The following is a 24,932-nucleotide window of genomic DNA, read 5'->3' on the forward strand; positions in this document are numbered from 1 at the left end:
CTAAACACAACAATGTACTTCCTGTAAGCATAAAACACAAGTGAAGAACAAATGAAAACAAAACAATATGATTAACAATATGAACATAAAAATGAAATACGAGTTTTAGTTTAAGATTTTTTAAAATAGACTGTATAAGCATTCATGAATGTATTTGATTCTACAGATTTGTCAGCCAAAGACTTTGACTAAATAAAAATACATTTTATGAAACAAAAGTAGTTCTTTTTCACATTGTTGAATAATCTGCGTATTTGACTGGTTGCAGCAACTGCTGATCCCAAAAAAGAACTTAAATAGAACACATATCAGTTGTTTAACATGCTACCACAATTTTGTAAATTGTGATGTTTCTAATTTACTGTTTTTTCACAGGCTCTCATTCTTTGTGGGTGCTTGCAACATACATCAAAGGACAAACACCATTTCCTGAATTTAGCTATGTAATGATGTTGGATGATGTAAGTGTTCTGTACTATGATGGTGAGACGAAGACTCAATTTCCAAGAGGAAGTGCAACAATTGAAGATAACGTGCTTGATTCAGATGTTGTCCTCACAATAAGTGACTTCATACATGCACACTTTTTAGAGAGATGGGCAATAGCAAAAAAATACTTAAATGAAACTGATCGTAAGTACTTTATTTAGCTATTTGAACTTGATCAAAAAGAATTGAAATTGAAACTATCCTCGTGTTTGCTGGATAATAGGTGGATAACAGTGCATAGCACAATATTATAGCCTACATAAACATCTAAAAACAACTATACGCAATAATGTGTGTGAGGTAAATGAGTTTACAGTTTTTTACAGACGCTAGGACACATTTCTCAATACTTAGGTCACTTTTGCAAAACTCTTCACACAGTGAGCACAACAGAAGTCTATGTGGGCTAAAATGAGGATCAATTATCATTGCTTTGGCACAAAATGCATTCAGTGACTACATCTCTCAAATTTCATGAATTCTTTTCTCACTTGTACGCCAAAACTCTTTGTACGTACAGGCCAATTTGCACATGCTTACATACTGTTTTCAAAACTGTTAAACTTAAGTTCAAAACAATAACATAATACAAAACTGAATAAGACAGAAATTTGCTACATTTCTACAGTAATATAGTTATGAAATATATTCTGAATCTAAAAAATCAAATACTATCAAAACAATTAGATGAAACTGAACACCTACACAAGCATTAGTCTTTCAATTTCATTACCATCAATTCATAAGGGGAAACTTAGGAATAATTTTGTTCTGTAATGTAAACATGGACCATGTAACATAAACTGCAGTGAATTATAAGCAGTAGAGAGTGTCATTCTTGTTTTGTAAAGAAATTTTAAAAAAGAAAACATTGTATAATGCTAACTGATGTTAGTGTTTTTAGGTCGATGTTTTATGAGTGACAAAGTGTGTTTGCTCAGTGAAAACCTTTGCTAGTGTTCTGGAAGAATGAGTTGATTTGATTCATGTATGAAGTGTTTTGGTAGATTTGGTGCATTTTGAATGTGAAGTAAACCTCTGTGCCAAGAGAAAAGTTGGTTAGGAGAACTGTGTGAAGAGTTTTGAAAAAGTGACCTAAGTATTGAGAAATGTGTCCTAGCGATTGTAAAAAACTGTAAACTGAATGAAAAGAGCGCTAATTAAATAGCTGTATTGCCATCTCCATGCGTCTCTGCAGAATTCAGACATTGGCAAAAGTAATGTTAACTAAAATACGACATCATACACATTTTCTAATATTTGATACGTTTTTTAAATTATTTGAACCTTGTACAATATGATAGGCTAGCATTTAGGCTATGTATTTTTTATAATTTGTTCAGATTTGCATTTGTATGCACAGTAAAACTTGTTTTAGCAGTTTTCAACCACTGAATATTTTCTTTCAACTTCCATGTTCTGATGTACAGATAATAATAGTAATTATATATTTATTTTTGTGATTGTGAAATGTCTAGGAAGATTTCTGCATATATTGGAATGCTTTAATTAAACACTACCTGAAAACTTTATCTCTCAATTAAAGGCACTGTTGCTCTTCAGAGGCTGGTTGTGTGTGAACTGAGGGACGATGGTGAACCGGGACAAATGATCACACGGGAAGCTGTCAGAGGCTCCACCACTGATGAGCTTCTATATGTTGACAAGAAATTTACATATCAGGGTAATTTAAATGTCTCGGCCCAACTGCTGAATTTTCATCTTGAAATCAGCAAGAGGCGTCATGAAATTTTATACCAACCAAACTGCATCAAAACACTCAAGGGTTACCTTGAAAAAAGGAGGAATCAAGTCAATAGAAAAGGTACGATGACTGACTCCAAACCAGTCAAGAAAAGTGTTCAAGTGTTCTGATTTACATTTATCTTTCTAAATTGCATTTAGCATTTTTCAGGCCAATATATGTTGAAATGATGATATCTTTCTGTTACTTTTTTCCACAGTGAAACCGCGAGTCAGACTCATTCAGAAAGCAAACTCAGATTCTGGAAGGTTTCGTGTGAGTTGTTTGGCAACAGGATTTTACCCTCGTCACATCAACCTGACCCTGTTCAGAGATGGACAGCCTGTATCTGATCAGGAGATCACTGGAGGAGATCTGCTGCCCAATGGTGACGGGACGTACCAGATGAGGAAGAGTCTGGAGATCAGTGCAGATGAACACAAATACACCTGCTCTGCCACACACCTCAGTCTGGAAAACAAACTGGACGTCACTTTGGGTAATGAGGTGTGAAAAAAATATGACAGAAATTTGTTTGTAATGTGTTTGTGATGTTTTTAATATGTTTGTTTCAGAATTTGATCCTGGTGAACCATTTAAATCAGTGATTCCCTCAGTGCTGATAGTTTTGGTTCTGCTGTTGGTGTTTGGGACTGGAGTCGTCATATATAAATACAGGAAGAAACAACGAACAGGTAGGATCAAAATAAAATGATCCATTTTAGTCTAGTATAGATGTAAAGCATTAGATAAATTCTTAATGTTTTTTTTATGGCTTTATTGACATTAATAATTCTGCTTTCTTTGATGTTCTAGCTTCATCTAAAAGTGATTATTCTGCTGCTTCTAGTGAGTATTTGGTTTTAAATTTTATTTTAACTGTCTCATAAAATACTCACTAATTCTGCTCAGTAATTAAAATAAAAATGAAAATTAATTTTGTTTCCAGCATCTGAAGAAAGTTTGGAAACAACATCAATGCCAGTGAAACAGATGAGTGAAACATCTCTGAACTAGTAAATGAATGATCTATCAGGAGAACTTCTAATATAAAAATGATGGGATTGTTTGGGCTAATGTACTTTATTGCAAATATTAATGTTTGTGAATCTAAATATTTACATTCTTTAAATTCTTATGTTGTCTGACTTGTTTTTGATTATTATGTGATTATTATCATTATTCTGTACTGGTTTCAATAAAATGCCCGTATGCCCAACAGTTGGCACAAGATACTGGAAAGCATTTTCAGTGTCTCATATATAACAGTTAGGGCAGAATTTTGCAGGTTTTGTGTGTAATCTGAGGCCAAAGTTTGATTTTGACAGAAGTGAATAAGTTTTTGACTGAAATATTTGATTTTGACGTGGAAGTTTGATGTTTGTACAAGTTGGTGTATAGTTACGAGATTGTGTTTATAGTTGTGAGAAAATGATGAATTGTTTCATGAATTGTGTGTTAGCTATTGAGAAAAACTGTAATAGTCAATGCATATTTATAAGACCTGCCACACACATCAGTAATGGACAACAAACTAGATGTAACTGGGTGGGGTCTGGGAATGGAGCCGTCATATTTATGGTGGAGGCAAAAACTGAAATGAATCTCAAATCATTCAGCCTATAGTATAGATATAATGCTTCACATAAATACAAAAGATATTTTAATTCATGATGCAATTTTTTATTTTAAACCATGATTTTTCTTATGCTTCTAATCTAGCAAGTATTTTATTATAGATTTTATTTAATATATATTTTTTATATATATTTTTTTTTTTATTTTGCTAATGACATCTGACCACACATTACTGTCTAAAGAATGAAATCTTTATTAAAATTGTTTGCAGATGATATATCTTGACAGAGTGGTAGAGATCATTGTAAAAAAAATAAATAAATAAATATTGGGACAGACAGTGACAGATGTGCTTTTCTTTCTTTCAGCACCCATAACACTGGTTTGAAACATGATTAACTATATTAAAATGATAAAACATTTAAGTTTGTTAATAAAAAATCATAGGCCTATATTAATAAATATATATAATTTTTTTGTGTGTGTGAATGATACAGTAACTTTGGTTTCGTTTGAATGAATGATTGATTACTTTAGGCTATTATACACAGAAACAGATTCACATTAATATTGTTAATGACCAGAAAGTCTGAATTATCACCTTTTTACAATGTTGGATGACATTGTAGTAGGACAACTTAACTCAAAGACATGGACATATGTTCCAATAGGAAATACTACAAATGAAGATGATGTGATTGACCCACAACATATTCGCATCGTAAGTAAATATATGTATGATGATTTTGTGGAGAGATGGATTGTACTGGATGGTGGTAACCTTACAGACAGTAAGTAAAGAGGATCTCGAATATCGTTTGAAATACAAAACCACAAGCACTGTGATGAACACTCCTGTTATTTCAGAATATAGCATAGGTCGGTAACCTCACGTTTTTGGTAATATCATACTGTTCATTTTGGCTCAAGGAATGAAAGTATAGTGATGGTGGAATATTTTGTTGGATTTTAATTCCTGGTTTCAATGGAACACAGAGTGCTAGCAAGCAACTGTTGCTGAGATGAATGGATAAGCTATACATAGCTTTCTTCTAGTATTAGACCTTACACTGTAAACCCTAATAAGTTGAGACTACTCAAATGATTTGAGGAAAGTGATTCCCTCAATTCAATTGAGTAATGGGGAAATTGGTCAACTCAGTTTAATTGAGTTGACCTAATGTGGTCTTTTCATTGAATTAACTTAAATGTTTAAGTACAGATAACTTAAAAGGCAAATATAGTTGTGTCATCTTTTAAATCACATCCACCCTGCAGGTCTTAAGGTTCAGCAAAGGATGGTTATTTGTGAACTGCTGCACAATGACAAGCAAGGACAAATGATCACCAGGAGTTCATTCAAGGGATTCACCACATGAGTTGCGTTATCTTGATGGCAAGTTTACTTACAGTGGAACCTCTTATTTCACAGAGCAAGAGCTCAAACCACTTCTGGAAGTGTCCATGAGGCGTCATGAGCATTTGTACTACCCAGCTTGCATAAAAACTCTGAAAAATTACCTCAAAAAGAGAGGAAATCAAGTTAAAAAGATAGGTACGTATTCAAATCGTGCAGAATTAGCTTATAATACAATACAATACAATATATAGATATGTAAGATTTTGAAACAACAACACATAAGTGAAACAGATGAGTGAAACATCTCTGAACTAGTAAATGAATGATCTATCAGGAGAACTTCTAATATAAAAATGATGGGATTGTTTGGGCTAATGTACTTTATTGCAAATATTAATGTTTGTGAATCTAAATATTCATATTCTTTAAATTCTTATGTTGTCTGACTTGTTTTTGATTATTATGTCATTATTATCATTATTCTGTATCACTGTAAAAAACTGTGCTGTAAAATAACGGTAATCTACTGGCAGCTGTAGTTGCCAGTAATGTACTGTTAATTTACAGCCGTCTACTGTAAATTTACAGCTCTCCTTTTTTACAGTATGTTACTGTAATACTACCATGGAAATGAACTCATTTCATTTGGGAAACCGATTGCTTCAAACTGTTTTGAGTTCAAAAACTAGTATTTATATAGCGTTAGTACTGTGAACTTATTTAATTTGAGTCAACTGAAAATGAATATTTCTTAACTGCAAACAAATGTATAATAGTGAAATAATTAAAAACATGACTTATACTCAAATCTTTGCAGTTTGTGTAAGCTAACAAGAGCACACATATATGTGTTACTTAGCAAACAGCTTATCACTGCATCAGCAACTACACAGTTACTGCCTTTAAATAAAGCAACATGCAGCATAACATCAGTGTTTCTGGATCATCACTGACTGAAACTAAATTAAACTAAAAGATTTGTCCTATATCATCTTGTACAAGAACACATAAAAAACTTCAGTTCAATATTTACTCATCAGTTATTGACTTTGCATAACTTTTTCTATTAACTTTCACTAATATTTATGTGAAATTGTTTCGTTTAGAAAATCTGACTGTTATGTTTTACAGAATATTACTGTTTTTTTCCCTTCATTTTATGGTAATCTACTGTCAGCAGTGTTGGCAGTAAATTGCTGTTTTTCTACTGTTTGTTGCCGTAAATTAATTTACAATTGATTACTGTTAAATTACGCTTCACTCTGTGTTTTTGTTTCATCTTACACCTTTAACCCTTTTAACCCCACAGCAAAATAATCTGTTTTAAATGAACACTTGAATGTGTCCACTGTTACGTCCATAGGGACAGAAGTTTGTATGATTTAACTTGCCATTGTGTTTCCTGTGTATGTGTGTATACTGTCTCTCTTGCTCCTCCTGCTCTCTCTGCTTGACAGGCTAATGAGTGACACCTGACTCCTGTTTGAGCTGGTTAGCTGGAGTACAAAGGAACCTGCAGAGCTGCAGTCCAGAGAGGGAGGTTGAGGTGTTCCATCCTTACAGTTGCTATCTTCCAGTCCCAGTGCTGTTGTTAAGCTGTTGTTTATTTAAGTGTTCGTTGATTGCTTTACTGGTAGTGTTAAGGTAAAGTTGTTAAGAGTGTCATAGCAGAGTGTTTCAGCTATTGTTGTAACTGCCTAAGTGGAAAACTTTTGTAGGGAGGTGGATGTCATTTATTTTAGAAATTACCTTTTTTTTTTCTCCTGTGTTTGAGTTAGAGAGGGAGTCAGGGAAGTGTCTCTGTATTTTATTTCATTTTCTTTTGATAGGTAAGTTACTTCTTAAAACCCTAGTCAGGGGAACCTTTTTCTTTATTGTTTTGGCCTTTTCCCCTCCTGAAGCCTTAATTTAAGTATCTTCCACATTCTGTTAAATAAAATACCTTTGGTTTATTTGCTTAAAACTGGTGTGGCAGTTCTCTCAGCCTCTCCCCACTATTTTGTTACACCCCTTTTACCCCTAGTCTTTTCAGAGGGGCTTGTAACACCACACTAAAGTGTTAGAGTAACACTGAAGCAGTGTTGAAGTTAATGACATAATTAAGTGATTAAGTGATGATTGAGAATTAGTGATGAACACCTGCTGTTAATAAGCAGAATCACTGAAGAAAAAGAAACAACAAGAACAAAAAAAAAGACAAGCAGAAACACAATAACTACAACAGACTTCGAGCCACAGCCTTAGATGAAATCAACCGAAGATAAAAGACATTAAATCTCTCAAGATCTCAGCAGAGGAGGATTAAATGACAAAAACAGCATTACCAGCTTCACTTAATACTAACCATGGAGATCTGTGCTTGCTTTAGTTGGGCTCTTGACCCTTGACTTTTTAACATTAGTTTTTTTTTTTTTTTTTTTTTACCTGCTGTAACTCTGTGTATTTAAGACATGTTTGTTATGGCTAAGAGGCCAAGAAAAATTGTGCTCAGATGGCGTTGGTTATGTTTTGATTATGATAAACATCATGTAATGCTTGGTTCTCTGAGCTTGTCCAGTGTCTAATCTATTATCAAAAATGTTTTTTCTTTTTTTAAATAAATTTTATATTGCCAACACCTTGATACTACAGCTTAAGATAAAGCAGTGCAGTAAGTTTTTAAACTCATCATTTACAAAAAATGTTTGGTCTATGGTATTATTTTGATAAACAGAGACATCAAGAATCATCATTTGAATCTCAACAATGGTGACAATCAACAAAATATGTAAAAGATCAACTTTGGACATCATAAAACACGCTACTAAAAGTCAACACAATAACAACAGCAAAAATAAAGGCAAACAGTAAGAATGAAAGAAAATAACCAGGCAATTCAGCAATATAATTTATTCAGGGATTCCATAATCAAAAATATAAAACAATCTAGTTTAGACTCTGATGAGATTAATGAATCTGGCTATTAGATAATGATTTTGACCATTAATAATTAGCTAATCCCATCTGATCACACTTGATTTTGTCTTTTTTCACTACAACAAATGTGTTTTAAAGATACAGTTAAAGCAGCCAAAGAAAAACAAGTGTACACAAACGAAGGGTCAAGAGCCCGACTAAAGCAAACACTGATCTCCAGCATGGTAAAGTCAAACGAAACAATAAAACAACATCTAAACCTCTGTTAATTCTCAATAAGAACCTCTGTAGACGTCTGACAGAAATAAAGTCAGTCTGGTTAATAATAAGTGAAGCTGGTAATGCTGTTTGTGGAGTTGTTTAATCAGATTTTGAGAGATTTAATGTCTTTTATCTTCAGGCGATTTTAAAATTTTACAGCAATTTTTTACAGTGTATATTGGCTTCAGTAACATGCCTGTATGCCTGACAGTTGGCACAAGATACTGGAAACCATTTGCAGAGTGTTTCTTATATAACAGGGAGGGCAGTTGTGCTGCATATGGGGTCAAATATGACAATACTTCATGGTGTTCATCATCTTATTGGACTGTCAATAAGCATCAACTTATAATTTAAAGTCAATCTTTGTTTTTATTGCATATTTATATATCTACTAACAAATAAAATTCACAAATTGGTAGAAACATGTTTTTTCCCCAAGAGTTTCATTTAGTTTCATCTCATCTTCATTTTACACATCACTGGCTGTGTTCTGAACAGATCCAGAAGTAGCCACAATATAACAATGTATTTGACAGTAACCAATTTAATGTTTTCATTTGGTTATTTCACCGCTGCCTGGAGAAATCTGTGTTAAATTTTGTCAATGAGACAACACGCAAACGAATAGAATTAAAAAAAAAAATAGTGCACGCTCCTCAAATCGCAACATGTTTTATGGATTATTTCAAAAAGGCAATGATTTTTCAATGTTAAGTGTTAACTGCAACCATTCACATTTTCAAAACAATGCATAGAGAAAATATTTACTTATTTTCCAGTATTTATGCTTCACAACTCCTGCTATAATTCACTGGTTGAGAGCTAAATGTTTTGTCAATAATTCTATTTCTGCAGTTGTACTGGTAGTTGACTAAAGTTTGTCATGTCACAAGAAGATAAGCGTGAAAGTGGAAGTCAAGGTCTGTTTGTGGTTAGCTCAGTGAACACACAACAAAAATGGTGTAAAATGACTGGTGTTTTTTTTTTTTTTTTCAAAGCTAATATTTTGCAATTGAGATCAAACTGCAAGCATACAGTGTATTCTGTAGTATTTTATTTATTTATTTAAGTCAAAATGTATTATTGTTGTTGTTGTTGTTTATTTATTTTTCTCTCTTTTCCCTGTGTGTAGTTGACCCTTTTCAGATATCCTTTTTTTAGTGATTGGGGATTGCTGTTTTGGGGTTGGGGTTTTGCAACTTACATTAAAGGACAAATGCCATCCTGAATTTAGCTATGTAATGATGCTGGATAATGTCAGAGTTCTGGACTATAACGGTAAGATGAAGACTCAATTTCCAAGAGGAAATACAACAACTGAAGACAACGTGCTTGATCCAAATGTTCTCCTCACCTAAGTGACAACATACAGTCGGGTAGTAGCAACAAAAAATGTAAACAAAACTAAGTACTGCTCAAGACTGTAGAACACCTTAATATAGATAATGATAATAAAAAAGTTGTATGATTTGTTTTATGATTGTATTGGTGATTTCAATAAACAAGTCAAGTCACCGTTATATAGTGCTTTTTACAATGCAGATTGTGTCAAAGCAGCTTTACAGGAGAATAATTTTGGCTGCACAGCAGCTCTAGAAGAAGATGGTGTCATTGTCCAGCTTAAGTAAATTCAGTAAGTAACACTAACTTAAAACTTTTGGATTGAGCAACAAATTGATATACAGACTGACATGACAACTCTGGTACTGAAAAGAAAAGATAATATTTTTAAAATTAATTTACGATTGTAGCTGGTATCAAATGCTGAAACTTAGTTTAAAGGGAGACTCCTATGATCATATCCCAATGTGTTTCTTTATTCCCTTCTAAAAGGAACTGACACCTAGTGTCACAAATGCAGAGTCACGCAGAAGTGTTCAGTTATTGATGCCACTGTAGAAATTTCAAAAATTATTCCACTAACAAAAGTATCCATAAAATGGAGATTTTTTTGGTTATAAAACGAGTAATATTTGACCTCAACATGAGATGACTCCTTCCATATAAAATAAATCACAGTATTTGTCAAATCCCTGAGAGTGGAGTATTCATAAAAACATGGCACCTAGTTTTTACATTATTTATGGTTTTACACTTTGCTATTAAAAATGACTGTATTTTCTCAGTTACCTTGATGCTTTGTCCACAATTATCCCACTGTGCTAAAAGAATACGTCTGAGATTTAAATAAAATTGTAATGACCATCTGTACATTGCTATGCTTTAAAAGTGAAAGTGAAAAGTGTGTTACCTAAAAAAAAAAAAAAAAAAAAAAAAACCCTGACGTAACTCTCATGTTAACTGAGGTGGTTCCAGGAAATACAACTTGTTTAACTTGTTGCCTGACACAAACAAAAAAAAAAGAAAAAAAGAGAAAGACATGTTTTTACTAGCCTTGAGAACAACTTGAAATTATTACTTTTCCTGTGTGTGCTGTCTTTTCCACCAGCTGTTTTTACAGGTAGAATTTCATGGGATTTACATTTGAACCAGATGCTGTACAGTATTTTAATTTGTACACACATTTATTTACACAATCTTATTTCTATGATTTTGTTGGATATGAACATACTGCCTTTGTCTCAGATTCTGGTGTACAGCAGTTTGAGCGCAAATGAAAATATATATTTTTTGTTACCTTTTTTCACAGGTTCTCACTCCTGGTGGGTTCTGGTAACTTACATTGAAGGAAAGACGGATTTTCCTGCATTTAATGTTTTGTATATGTTGGATGATGTTACAGTTGGATATTATGATTCAGAGACGAACAGCTACGTTCCAAGAGGAAATACTACAAATGAAGATGAGGAGGTTGATCACATAAGTCATAGCATAAAGGAATATATGCGTCCTTTTATTTTGGGAAGACTTGCAGGAAAATTTCATAACAAAACAAAAGGTAAGTTCATTAAGACGTTCATTGAGCATTCATCCCTGGCCACCAATAGAGATTACGAAGGCGTTGTTTGATTCACACCTCTCCTTGATGTCCTTTGTGTGCTATAGAGACCAGCACAGATCGAAGAGCAGCAGATGCAATCAGCCGTGAGCCTCGAAAGATGAAGATGTCCTTAACAGATAGTTCCAGACGCAGTTTAAAGTACATCCAGTCCCTTGGGTGAAGGAGGCCAACCATTGTAAATCTGTGTATGAAGTCTGGTTAGAGCAGAACAAGAAGCACATGCATCATCAGCATCAGCATCAGCAGCAGACAGAGAATTACAGGCGGCAGCAACAAACTCCTCATCAACATCATCAACAGGAGCAACAGCACCATCCGCAGGAGAAGCAGGTAATGGCAAACGTGACAGATAATCAGCAGGAGCATTTTGAATCACCTGTACACGATTCATCAGGAAGAAGACACTTCGCTGAAACAGTATGACATAAGAACAGCAGACTGGTTTGCAGGAAGAGAAAACTGTCTTTATGGAGCTGCACTTGAGCTTCTAGTCATTGTAAGACCGCTTGAAGTGCTTTGTCATGCATAGACATGTCACGTCCATGGATGATGGGGTGTCGTCCAGATAATTTTCAACCTCTGACAAGCCAGTTAGGATGATGGTCATCATCTTCTGAAATGCAGCAGGTGCTAAAGCCAATCCATAAGGTACACGAGGTCGTGAGGTCACGGCTGTCCACATGAAAGTGGCACTTGGTAATAAAGCATTAGTCAGGTCAATGGTAGAGAAAACAGTAGAACCTTTTAGAGTAGAGAGTACTTCATCCATGTGTGGCAATGGAAAAGAGGTCAACGCACATCCTAATTTACCTGACTTTTTCTGTGTAACAACAATTGGTGACACCCATGCAGAGGTGTCGATTTGTTCTTTTACCCTAGTCTGTGCATGGTGTCATGGTGGGAGGTGGCTCTTTTTCTAGTGCAAGCGGAGGCTCCTTCTGTTGTGAGGCCCGTTTGAAGAGAAACATAGCAAAGGCTGCTACTGCTCCTCTGTAGGGTCATGGAGATGTTGGAATGCAGCCTATTCCAGCTTATTGGGCCACAGAAGGGATATCACAGGCCACAAATATATAAGACCAAAAGAAATGAAAACAAAATATATTTGAGACCAAAAAAAATGATATCAATAAACTCTTTTTATATGTTTGTTTTTATTTGTCTCTCTTTATAATACTGTCATGTAGCCTATGCAAAATATTTGCACCTAGGGTTGCTTATTTGTTAAAAAAAGTCTTTACATTCAATCTTCACTTTTTCATTTATTGTCCTCAGATCAAATTGTGATCAGCACAAATCACACTTAATGCTGCGTTCATGCCATGTTATAATAACCATATAACGAGATGACAACATGTGGCGTTTTAATCAGAGATGTTAACGTCCTCGAACTTGACATTATGATTTTGGCAACACCATCAGCAGTCACATGGTACAAGTTGGAGCTCTCAGAAAACTTTTAGTTCAAGTTAGTTCAAGTTCAAGTTCATTGAGTTCTACAATGACATAAACGCTTTAAAAGTTGGAATCTTGTAATTATGGGAATCCCGACATGTCTTGGACACACTATAATGTCATGTTGGCATCAGTACATAGACCATAAACAGCGTTATTTCACGTGTGGAAGTGTAATTGCTTATCTCGCATATGAAAGTGCGGAAGACTTTCAGGCCAAAACTGGCGTTCGCCATATGGTTGGCCTATACAAAATTTGACACATTATATGATTTTAAATGAAAAAAACATTCAGAAATAAAATGCAGATTTACTTTCCCATCACATCCTCCAATTCAAGCACATCTTTAGTGGTCTGTTTGCTAAAACACACTGTCACAGACTGACATCTGTCTGGAGGATCAGCCCTGTTTAAAACATGTCCACATATCTGCATAGCACTTTTATATTAGTTTTATTATTATATTAATATTAAACTATTATGTTAATTTTGTTTTACAAATGTTGCTAATGTCTTACTGCCAGATTAAGGTTACTGACTAAAGACTTGCACCTTTATAGGCTACAATAAAATTCAGATAATGATCTGTAATTTCTCATGCAGAAGATTAAACATTAAATTGCATCATAAAATTCTCTTGCCCCAAAACAACATGAATAGAGAAACACCATCAAACAAACCAGTATATTGCATATTACTGTTAGCTACTAAATTGATATAAAAGTTATGGTCTAGGTGTTCTAGTTGAGCCACTGTTAGTCATGGAAGGTTTCAAATGTGAAAGGGTAAGACAAAACCTGTTTGTGGTGCAAAGATTGCCTAAGAGATACATTCATTTTTTATATTTTTTTTATTGCTAGTTAAATATTAAACTCAACTCTCAAAACACTCACTAACCAACAAAGTTTATTTGGAAGTTGAGTGTGTGCTGACTGAAATCATATAGCAGCCTATAGGCCTGTGTCAATATGGACAAAAGTTTTCTTCTTTTTCTGCTTTTGCTTCCAATAGCTGCTCCAAAAGGTAAGATTTCAAAAGAATTCTATAAAACCAATTTTTGTAAACTTCAGTTAAAATTTGCTAGCTCTTAGGATCTGTTTTGGACATATATCTCCTCAATCAAACCTGCTTCTACAAGTTTTACTTGCATGCTGAGTTGTCCATCAATATAGCTAAATAGAACAATGTAATTTCAATAGCTAATATCATTGTACGCCTGAAAAGAACATCAAATACAAATGTAAATGAAAAAAAAAAAAAACACTGAATACTCTAGGCTTTTAAAGTTTGATCTTATTTTAAGATTAAGCGAGTTAAGAGTTTTTAACTGTCTTTTCAGTGATGCCTGTTTAAATATATACTATTTATTTCTTTAGATTTGAAATAAAAATATGTTATAAAGCACCAGTACACCTTTACGTGGTTCTTTTTCACATTGTTGATTTGTGAGAGTCTGCGTATTTAGCATCAACTTTTCCTGGTTGCACAAAAACAGCTGCTTTGGCTTGATGTCCACAATGAGTCATGAGCGCGAGACTTGACTCTGCTGAAGGAATTGCCATTGACTGGTTTTAAATAATTCAATAAAACACTTTAAATTTAAAATTTGATACAAATATAGAAATACATCAAACATAGGCAAACAATTCTACACTGTAAAAAAATTACCCGTAAAATTTACGGTAAAAAACGGCAGCTGTGGTTGCTAGAACTTAACCGTAAAAAAAATAACTGTTTATTTTACACACTGTAAAAAAAGCTGAAAAGTAAAATATTAATATTGTAAATATTGCATTATGAATGTTAATATATAGAAGGTGCACACAGTGTCATTCACACAAACACTAAACACCATCATGGTAACACACAACATTTTAAAAATGCAATAAACATTAATTTAACAACATTAGATGTAACATAAAACCCTAATGTACATAACTGATTAGAAAAAAACTAAGAAAAACAGAGTTATTTCAACGAAAATACATCAAATGTGAAGTGTCACGCAGGGAATTGTGGGAATGTCAATTTAAGGTTTTTCACTGTAAATTATATAATGACTTGTTATTTTTCACTTCCAAAAACTGTAAAATAACATTAAATGTACCATTAGATCTATTACAGTTATTCACCGTATATAGTACAGAAACTTTCTGTAAACCAATTAACCGTTTTTCACTGTAGCATTTTTACAGTCTTTTACTGTTAAAATCACAGTCATTTTTTTTTACAGTGTAAAAACATATCAATTGTTAAAAATATTGTTTTATTTGTTGCTTACAGTTTCCTCTTATTTTTCACAGGCTCTCATTCTTTGTGGGTGCTTGCAACGTACATTAAAGGACAAACACCATTTCCTGAATTTAGCTATGTAATGATGTTGGATGATGTCAGAGTTTTGTACTATAACGGTGAGACGAAGACTCTCATTCCCAGAGGAAATACAACAACTGAAGAAGACGTGTTCAATCCAAATGTTCTCCTCACCATAAGTGACAACATACAATCATCTTTTATGGAAAAATGGGTAGTAGCAACCAAAAACTTTAACAAAACTGATGGTATGCATTATACAAGACTGTAGCCTTTAATAGAAATATACTTTAAATTATTATTATTATTATTATTATTGTTGTTGTTGTTTGGTTGAGCATGAAATGGTGTTTTAAATAAACATTACCTAAACTTTATCTCTCCGTTAAAGGTGTTCTTGCCCTCCAGAGGCTGGTTGTGTGTGAACTGAGGGATGATGGTGAACCGGGACAAATGATCACACGGGATGCTGTCAGAGGCTCCACCACTGATGAGTTGCTATATGTTGACAAGAACTTCACATACCAGGGGAATTTAAACGTCTCAACCCAAGTGCTGAATATTCATCTTGAAATCAGCATGAGACGTCATGAAAGTTTTTATCAGCCATTCTGCATCAAAACACTCAAGGGTTACCTTGAAAAAAGGAAGACTCAGATCTATAGAAAAGGTACGATGACTGACTCCCCGCTAGACAGAAAAAAATGTTATGATTTACATTTGGCATTTTTCAGACCAATAATATCTTTCTGTTATCTTTTCTTGTTCCACAGTGAAACCCAAAGTCAGGCTCCTCAAAAAAGAACTGTCTTCTGGGTTTCGTGTGAGTTGTTTGGCAACAGGACTTTACCCTCGTCACATCAACCTGACCCTGTTCAGAGATGGACAGCCTGTATCTGATCAGGAGATCACTGGAGGAGATCTGCTGCCCAATGGTGACGGGACGTACCAGATGAGGAAGAGTCTGGAGATCAGTGCAGACAAACACAAATACACCTGCTCTGCCACACACCTCAGTCTGGACAACAAACTGGACGTCACTTTGGGTAATGAGCTCTTACAGAAAACAATTTAACAATCAAAACAAAAAGAATTAAAGTCAATCTCTCAGTCTGTGGTTCATGTTTCAGAGTATGATCACGGAGAACCATTTAAATCAGTGATTCCTTCAGTTCTGGTGGTTTTGGCTCTGATGTTGGTGTTTGGAGTTGCAGTTGCTATAACTGCATGGAAAAGACGACGTGCAGGTATGACAAGAACTGAAAAAAGGTCTAAAGAGCTTAGAATAGCAACCTAAAGGAATAGTTCACTAAAAATATGGATTAGATTTATATATACAGCACACACACACACACACACACACACACTGTCATGTTGGTTAATGACAGCAAATCAAAAACAATAATTCCTTTTGTCTTCCTTTTGGTGTTTAGATTCAATTAAAAGTGGCTATTCTACTGCTTCTAGTAAGTACTTCTAAGTTATTTGTTAATGTACAGAACTGGATAAAGAAAACACTTGCATATACTCATGCATGTACACTACAATAATTTTCATTTTCAGCATCTGAAGAAAGTGTGGACACAACATAGAAATCGATGTGAATGCCATGATCCAGAGTGGGATATTCCAGAAAAACATATGTTACCTACACAATTTCCATTATAATTCATTGGTTGAGGCCTAATTTGGGTCTCCACCAACAGAGACTTTATTTGGTGGTAGATATGATGTAATGTTTGTGTATATATCATTCTTTCAAGTTATACATTTTTTTATTGTAATATAAAAAAAATTATTTTCTTAAAAACGTTCATGCTCATTAGTGCAGAAGGTGAAAAGATAAAAAGGAAAAGAAGTAGTAATAAAAAGACTCTTGGTTAATGATCATGGAAAGCACACAGTATTGTAAATCTTTATTTGTTTGTTTTCACCTTTTGTGAATTGGCTTTCTACACTTTAATACTGTACAAACCTAAGGAGTCATATTAAATCATATTTGTGTCACTTTTCTGAATTTTCTAATTTTCTGAAGACAACTTAATTTTTTTTTTTTTTTTACAGTGTTGTTTACCAATTCAATTTAGCAAAAACAAAACAAAAAAAAATGCTATTGAAAATCATGTTATCTTATCACCCACCCCCAGCCCCTGATGTTTTTAAAACATAGAAACGGTACACATGGTACACATGGTCACATGGTACAAGTTGGAACTCTCAGAAAACTTGGAGTTTTTAAGTAGTAATTACGAGTTCTACAAGGACGTAAATGCTTTAAAAGTTGGAATCTTGTAATTATGGGAATTCTGACATGTCTTGTACACACCATAATGTCATGTTGGCATCAGTACATAGACCATAACGCCGGTTTCACACTGCAAGCGTAAGCAGCGCGTGAGCAGCGAGTATTTTTTTCGGCGTGCATGTTAATCAATGAGTGCATTCACACCGGCAGCAGGAGCAGCGCTTGAACAGCAGTGAAGCGGGGTTTCGGCGCCGAGTCTATTTTTGTTGCGCTGCTGACGCTCAATTAAAGTGAAAGTGCACTTTTGATGGACAAACTAAATATAATTTCACACAAAAAGTGTTCAAAATGCACAGAATAAGCATGTCTAATGTGTTTTAACCAGGGGCGGAGCTAGGGGTGGGCTAAGGGGGCTGGAGCCCCGAATGTTTTTCCAAAAGCCCCGAATCTTTCAGGTTTGAGGTTTCTTAACAGTGCTGTCAAAATATCATTTTTCTAATCTCTCTATTAAAATATGTTAAACAGTTCAATATCGCTTTTCTGCAGTATCGATACCTGCAGCGCTTTCTCTCTCTTCTCTTCGACAGCGAGTTCACGCACACCGCAGTTGAACACAGACACGCCTCCTGTCACTCACTCAGAGCAGCGACTCTCGTTCGGTCCGGTTGAAGGGTTTTTGTTATGATATAACAACTGCTATGACAACTTTAGCACATTTGTCAGCTAAACATTCATTCAGTGTTTCCTATTAATTACCGCCACTGTTTCATTATGAACCGAAAATTTAAAACATATACAGCCTAAATGGTCTCTAACGTTGTATTTTGCCAACGAACTAAAATCGAAACCGTGATATGGCTTTGTGCCTTTATAAAACAGCAAAAGACAGCGATTAAGTATATATAGAGTGTGTTTGTGCTGCGTGTTTTAAAGAGAAGTGCGCACATTTGCTCACGAGATCAGCTGGTGAAAATAAAAGCGTAAGGGTTTATTTCTTGCAAGTGAAGAAATTTGTACAAAAGTATTGTAATTTCCCTATATATTGTTAAGTAACTACTTATAAAATTTTCTTTATTTTACAGTGCATTTGTTACAATATATAGATATTACTGTCATATGAATAATTATAAAGGCCTAAATCATATTATAATATTATTGTAGGCCTAATAATTGTTTGGCATCCTAAAACACCAGTGTCAATGTAATGTAGACTGAATTTTTTCATGAAAGTTTTTACCAGCGATTCTGCATCAAAACACTCAAGGGTTACCTTCAAAAAAGGAAGACTCAAATCTATAGAAAAGGTATGATGACTGACTCCTAGCTAAACTAGACAGATTTTTTTTTTTTTTTTATGATTTACATTTGGCATTTTTCAGACCAATAATATCTTTCTGTTACCTTTTGTTTTCCACAGTGAAACCCAAAGTCAGGCTCCTCAAGAAAGAACTGTCTTCTGGGTTTCGTGTGAGTTGTTTGGCAACAGGATTTTACCCTCGTCACATCAACCTGACCCTGTTCAGAGATGGACAGCCTGTATCTGATCAGGAGATCACTGGAGGAGATCTGCTACATTTGGTGGTGTAGATATGATGTAATGTTTGTGTGTGTATATATCTTTCTTTCATGTTATACATTTTTTGTTGTAATATAAAAATTTTATTTTCTTAAGAACGTTCATGCTCATTAGTGAAGAAGGTGAAAACATAAAAAGGAAAAGAAGGAGAAATAAAAAGACTCTTGGTTAATGATCATGGAAAGCAGTATTGCAATCTTTCTTTGTTTTCACCTTTTGTGAATTGGCTTCCTACAGATTAATGCTGTACAAACCTAAGGAGCTATATTAAATCATATTTGTGTCACTGTACAGATGCTGAAGAAAATGTTTGATAATTTTCTGAAGACATCTTAATTCAACATTTGGGACATAAAGGAGTAAGTTCAGTTGATAGATGGACTGAACTAAAGCTATTTAATGTATCTAAACAATGTATGTAGTGACATCTGGTGGTCTGATTGAGTAATAAAGCAAAATTAAGAATTAAGGTGTGGTTATAGTAGCACAGGTATAGGAACATTCACAAAAGATTAGCAGAGGATGGAAAACATGTAAAGATACATTACATTTTTGGAATTGGAGCCAAATGATCATTAGGTCTATAGTTCACTGTTCATTGCACTTTCAGTGCCACTTTGGCTCCAAACCTTTGATTTATATTTTATCCTTTAAAGCATTGAAATATTTGATTGATTGTTGTCTGAAATAAAACCAGAATGTCAGGAACATTCAAAGAGGGTCCAAACAGACAATATATTAAGCATAGTTACTCTCTTTATCACCTGTATAAAATCTCTCACAGTAAAACCTTCCCTGTTATCAACCAGAAAAACAACATTCCAACAGAAAGTGTTTACCCAACTGCTTTAATAAAGATGTGATGACATTTTCAGGTCAAACAAATCACCCTAACCAATTCAGAATCTGTGTTTGATTTACAGAAACACAGATTTATGAAAGCTAATTGAACTAAGGCTTAATCCTGGCTTAATCTAAACCCTGTCTGTGAAACCGGGCCTGGATGTTTTGCCCGTCTGGTTAGTCATGTGACTGAAAACTATGAATTCAGAGGCTGCCTCCTTCGAAGTCCTTGAAGGTCAGACCAAACGTTGTTAAAGAGAAAGTTCACCCAAAAAATGAAAATTCTGTCATCATTTACTCACCCTCAAGTTCCAAACCTACATGAATTTATTTCTTCTGCCGAACACAAAAGAAGATATTTTGAAGAATGTCGGTAACCAAACAGATCAACTGACTTCCATAGAATTTTTTTTTTCGGACTCTGGAAGTCAACGGGGCCCATCGACAGTTTGGTTACTGCTTTACCACATGAACATGTTGCATTTACTTTCCATCACATCCTCTAGTGAAAGTACATCTCTAGTGATCTATTGTCCCATGTTCAGTTCCATTTCAGCATTGTATTTTCTGTTTAATCTGGCGTGTTATTAGTATCCGCATCTGAAACACTGCCAGACTGACATCTGTTTTATTTATCAGTCATAACATGTCCAAAACAACATGGATGAGTAGAGAAACATCATATAGAATATACTAAAAAACTGTCAGAAGAGTTGAATTGTTTTCCTCAAGAGAAACTATACACTTTTACAGTATTTTAAATTGATGCTATACACAACTCTCACTATAATTCACAAGTTGTGTCTATAATTCTGTGCCTACAGGTCTATTAGTAATGTTAGTCATGGTGGAAGGTTTCAGACAAATGTAAAAGGGGGAAGTCAAGGCCTGTTTATGGTGCAAAAGTTTTCTATTAGAAGCAGTAATTTTTTAATGACTAGCTAAACATTAAAAGCTGTGAATCTCAGTGACCAATCACTTACTACCTGTGCTGTATAAGGGTTAGACAAGACTTGTTTATTTCGAAATTGATCATTTGCCAGTGAGTGCTGAATGAAAGCATACAGTATGTATATCAGCAATATGAACAAAATTATTCTGCCTTTTCTGCTTTTACTTCCAATAGCTGCTCCAAAAGGTAAGATATTTTTTTTACAAACTTTAATTAAAATTTGTTTGCACTTAGAATTTGCACTGCAAACCAAGTTTCACTTCTGCTTCTTCACCATATTTGGTAATAATAGGCCCGATATACTGGACGTAGCATTAGCAATGACAGTAGCAAAAAGAAACAAATGGAAGATCACAGATTAACTGGCGTAACTAGAGTTGTTAATAGCTAAACAGAACAATGTGCTTCCAGAAGACAAAACAATAAAATGTTTAAATATTTAACATTATTTAATAAGCTGCCTGCTTAATGTATATTTTTTCTACCGATTTGTCAGCAGAAGACTTTATGAAACACCCTTTGGTTCGTTTTCACAATTTTTACTTTTTTTAGTTAATCTGCATATTTGCATGATTTCCTGGTTAAATAGCAACTGTTAATTCCCAAAATAACTTAATAGAACACATCAGTTTAACATAAAACCATTTTGTTATTTGTGCTGTTGTTTTCATATTTACTGTTTTTTCACAGGATCTCATTCTTTGTGGGTGCTTGCAACGTACATTAAAGGACAAACGCAGTTTCCTGAATTTAGCTATGTAGGGATGTTGGATGATATCAGAATTATGTACTATAACGGCGAGACGAAGACTCTCATTCCAAGAGCAAATACAACAACTGAATATGATGTGTTTGATGCAGATGTTCTCCTCACAATAAGTGAATACATGAAAACATCCTTTGTGAACAGATGGCTGGTAGCAACAAAAAACTTAAATGAAACTGATCGTAAGTATTGCAATAACTATTTGAATTTGATCTTTTGAAAAAAGACTTGAAATTTGTATAGAAAAAATGATATACTATATATATGTGTGTGTGTGTGTGTGTTATTATTATTGTGATTGTAAAATATTTTTACTCTATACTTAAAACTTTATCTCTCCATCAAAGCTGTTCTTGCCCTCCAGAGGCTGGTTGTGTGTGAACTGAGAGATGATGGTGAACCGGGACAAATGATCACACGGGATGCTGTCAGAGGCTCCACCACTGATGAGTTGCTATATGTTGACAAGAACTTCACATACCAGGGGAATTTAAATGTCCCGGCCCAAGTGCTGAATATTCATCTTGAATTTAACATGAGGCGTCATGAAAGTTTTTATCAGCCATTCTGCATCAAAACACTCAAGGGTTACCTTGAAAAAAGGAAAAATCAAGTCAATAGAAAAGGTATGATGACTGACTCCCAGCTAAACTTGTGAAAAATAAGTGTTCTCATTTACGTTTAAAATTTAAGGCCAATATATACTGAAATAATAATATCTTTCTGTTACATTTTTCCACAGTGAAACCCAAAGTCAGGCTCCTCAAGAAAGAACTGTCTTCTGGGTTTCGTGTGAGTTGTTTGGCGACAGGATTTTACCCTCGTCACATCAACCTGACCCTGTTCAGAGATGGACAGCCTGTATCTGATCATGAGATCACTGGAGGAGATCTGCTGCCCAATGGTGACGGGACGTACCAGCTGAGGAAGAGTCTGGAGATCAGTGCAGACTGAACACAAATACACCTGCTCTGCCACACACCTCAGTCTGGACAACAAACTGGACGTCACTTTGGGTAATGAGGTGTGAAAAAAAAATATGACAGAGCTGTTTTTAATCTGTTTGTGACGTTTTAACATGTTTGTTTCAGAATTTGATCCTGGTGAACCATTTAAATCAGTGATTCTCCCAGTGCTGATAGTTTTGGTTCTGCTGTTGGTGTTTGGAACAGGAGCTGTCTTATATAAATGCGGGAAGAGACGAGCAGGTAGAACAGGGAGGATCTACAAAATAAAAATGATCCATTGTTCGTCTAGTATAGATGTGATGCATTAGATAAATCCTAAATGTTTTTTTTTTTTTTTTTTATGATACAATGCTTGATTGACATTAATGATTCTGCTGTTTTTTTTCCTTCTTTGATGTTCTAGTTTCATCTAAAAGTGATTATTCTGCTGCTTCTAGTGAGTATTTAGTTTTAAATTTATTTTATTTGTCTCATAAAATGCTCAGTAATTAGAATTAAAATGAAAATTTTGTTTTCAGCATCTGAAGAAAGTTTGGAAGCAACATCAACGCAAGTGAAACAGATGAGTGAAACATCTCTGAACTAGCAAATGAATGATCTATCAGGAGGACTTCTATTATAAAAATGATGGGATTTTTTGGGCCAATGTACTTTATTGCAAATATTAATGTTTGTGAATTCTTTAAATTCTTACGTTGTCTGACTTGTTTTTGATTATTACGTGATTATTATCATTATTCTGTATATATTAGTTTCAATAACATGCCCATATTCCTGACAGTTGGCACAAGATACTGGAAACCATTTGCAGAGTGTTTCTTATATAACAGGGAGGGCAGTTGTGCTGCATATGGGGTCAAATATGACAATACTTCATGGTGTTCATCATCTTATTGGACTGTCAATAACCATCAACTTATAATTTCAAGTCAGTGTTTGTTTTTATTACATATTTACAGTGTATATCTACTAATAAATAAATATCTACTAACAAATAAAATTCATGGTAGAAACATGTTTTTTCCCCAAATGTTGGAACTCAAAGAGTTTCATTTTGTCTCATTTCATCTTCATTTTACACAACACTGGCTGTGTTCTGAACAGATCCAGAAATAGCCACAAGATAGACCAATATAACAATGTATTTGATAGTAAACAATTTAATGTTTTCATAACATAATGTTTACTGTAATAATAAACACAGTAAAAAATAGTTACTGTGATTCGATTTACAGTTACTATTTTGTTACTGTGTTTATTATTACAGAAAAATTATACTGTATAATAATAAACAGTAACAAAATAGTTACTGTGATTACATTTACAGAAAGCATACTGTGGAATACAACACGGCAACTTACTTGCTAATTGCTGCCAGCAAGTTACCGTACATTTCACAGTGTTTTATTATTAATGCTGTATTTTTTTTTATCACAGCAAATGTAAGATTACTGTAAACTGCTTTAATTGTGTACTGTAAAATGAAGACATGGTTTTTGTCACAAAATTACATTTATTTAAAACATTTTAAATGTGAAAATACATAGGCATACAATATTTTACATTATATACATTTATAGCCTATACATTTTTATTATTTGGTATACAACACTCCTAAACATACAAATCCATCATCTTTGTTGAAGTTCAATAAAATGTCCAGATACAATTGGAAATGAATAAAACAGAAAGTAAATATAATTCAAAAAATGTAGAATTTTAAGCTTCAAAATCCTTAATGCCTGAATGGGAAAGTTCCTATCAGGGCTGGAGTCTTTTCCTGCAGTGGAAGAAATTAGCCATTAATGTAGACGACTAAGAAGGCAAGACTGATGGCTTGATGACAATGTATACAAGTTGGTCTGGCTAAATTAAACAATCCAGTCAACATTAATATTACTATGTTGATTATATTAACTAGTGTGGACATTATAATGAGTGGGCCTCAATCAGCTCCCTAGTTCAGTAGTCAGCACTGATCAGGGAGTCAGCCATTTTAAGGGCTGTCTCAGTCACAGAATCCTTCCAGTGCACTGAAATATTCGCTCCCAAAAAGTCCCACAATGCACCATGAAAATCAGGGAGCATCAATGCTCACTATGCTCCCTTAACAGAAGTTCTGAAGCGTGAAACTTTGATCACATGAGCCAGCTCACTACACATAACGACACGAGATAGATGTTTGTTTGTTTTTTAAATACAAACCATTATGTTATTATATTTCTGCATAAACATAAATCACTAGACAAGTAATTAACATAATCTAACTAACATTTTTATCCCTGAATTGTTACACGTATATGTAACAAGCAAAGTATCACAAAGTACTTTAAATAACATTAAATATAATGTCAGAAAGATATTAGTTCTGCTGTTGTTCATGAATAGCAGTAGTGGAGTTATAAAATAATGACATTGTGTTGTTGCCAGAAATAGAGTCATCTGTGTCCCAATGTGTGAGCCAGTGCCTTTTACTGTTCTTACAAGTGCCCGGATTCATATA

At 34.2% G+C, this 24,932-nt stretch overlaps 3 protein-coding genes and 1 long non-coding RNA gene across 13 annotated transcripts in view; 3 read left to right on the forward strand and 1 right to left on the reverse strand.

The window, feature by feature from the left end:
* The window catches only part of LOC127507790 (major histocompatibility complex class I-related gene protein-like), a 32,097-nt gene extending 8,668 nt beyond the window's left edge, over window positions 1-23,429 (forward strand). For 2 of the 5 annotated variants that reach the window (XM_051885132.1, XM_051885135.1), the window contains exons 6-7: window positions 3,050-3,082; window positions 22,948-23,429. In XM_051885132.1, the coding sequence (XP_051741092.1) occupies window positions 3,050-3,082; window positions 22,948-23,015 (101 nt within the window). In that variant the 3' untranslated portion in view covers window positions 23,016-23,429. Of the gene's footprint in view, window positions 1-375; window positions 634-2,035; window positions 2,315-2,453; window positions 2,733-2,808; window positions 2,929-3,049; window positions 3,083-3,182; window positions 4,152-22,947 lie in introns of those variants that run through there. The other 3 variants (XM_051885130.1, XM_051885131.1, XM_051885136.1) reach the window with 3 other exon arrangements.
* The window catches only part of LOC127507801 (uncharacterized), a 100,987-nt gene that overhangs the window by 67,444 nt on the left and 8,611 nt on the right, over window positions 1-24,932 (reverse strand). For 2 of the 6 annotated variants that reach the window (XR_007928450.1, XR_007928451.1), the window contains exon 1: window positions 22,428-22,656. The exons of 2 other annotated variants lie outside the window; for them this stretch is intronic. This is a non-coding gene — a long non-coding RNA (uncharacterized LOC127507801). Of the gene's footprint in view, window positions 1-16,075; window positions 16,225-22,427; window positions 22,657-24,932 lie in introns of those variants that run through there. 2 more of the 6 variants (XR_007928446.1, XR_007928448.1) reach the window with 1 other exon arrangement.
* On the forward strand, window positions 13,642-17,086 carry LOC127507794 (class I histocompatibility antigen, F10 alpha chain-like). The gene is made up of 7 exons (XM_051885152.1): window positions 13,642-13,789; window positions 15,070-15,327; window positions 15,471-15,749; window positions 15,853-16,125; window positions 16,210-16,326; window positions 16,513-16,545; window positions 16,643-17,086. The coding sequence occupies exons 1-7, from the start codon at window positions 13,735-13,737 to the stop codon at window positions 16,669-16,671; spliced, it is 1,044 nt and encodes a 347-aa protein (XP_051741112.1). The 5' UTR covers window positions 13,642-13,734; the 3' UTR covers window positions 16,672-17,086.
* On the forward strand, window positions 20,740-22,669 carry LOC127507798 (major histocompatibility complex class I-related gene protein-like). The gene is made up of 5 exons (XM_051885160.1): window positions 20,740-20,881; window positions 21,386-21,643; window positions 21,809-22,087; window positions 22,204-22,477; window positions 22,553-22,669. The coding sequence occupies exons 1-4, from the start codon at window positions 20,797-20,799 to the stop codon at window positions 22,413-22,415; spliced, it is 834 nt and encodes a 277-aa protein (XP_051741120.1). The 5' UTR covers window positions 20,740-20,796; the 3' UTR covers window positions 22,416-22,477; window positions 22,553-22,669.

Source organism: Ctenopharyngodon idella, chromosome 24 (genome assembly GCF_019924925.1).
Source record: "Ctenopharyngodon idella isolate HZGC_01 chromosome 24, HZGC01, whole genome shotgun sequence".
In the NCBI taxonomy this organism is placed as follows: domain Eukaryota; kingdom Metazoa; phylum Chordata; class Actinopteri; order Cypriniformes; family Xenocyprididae; genus Ctenopharyngodon; species Ctenopharyngodon idella.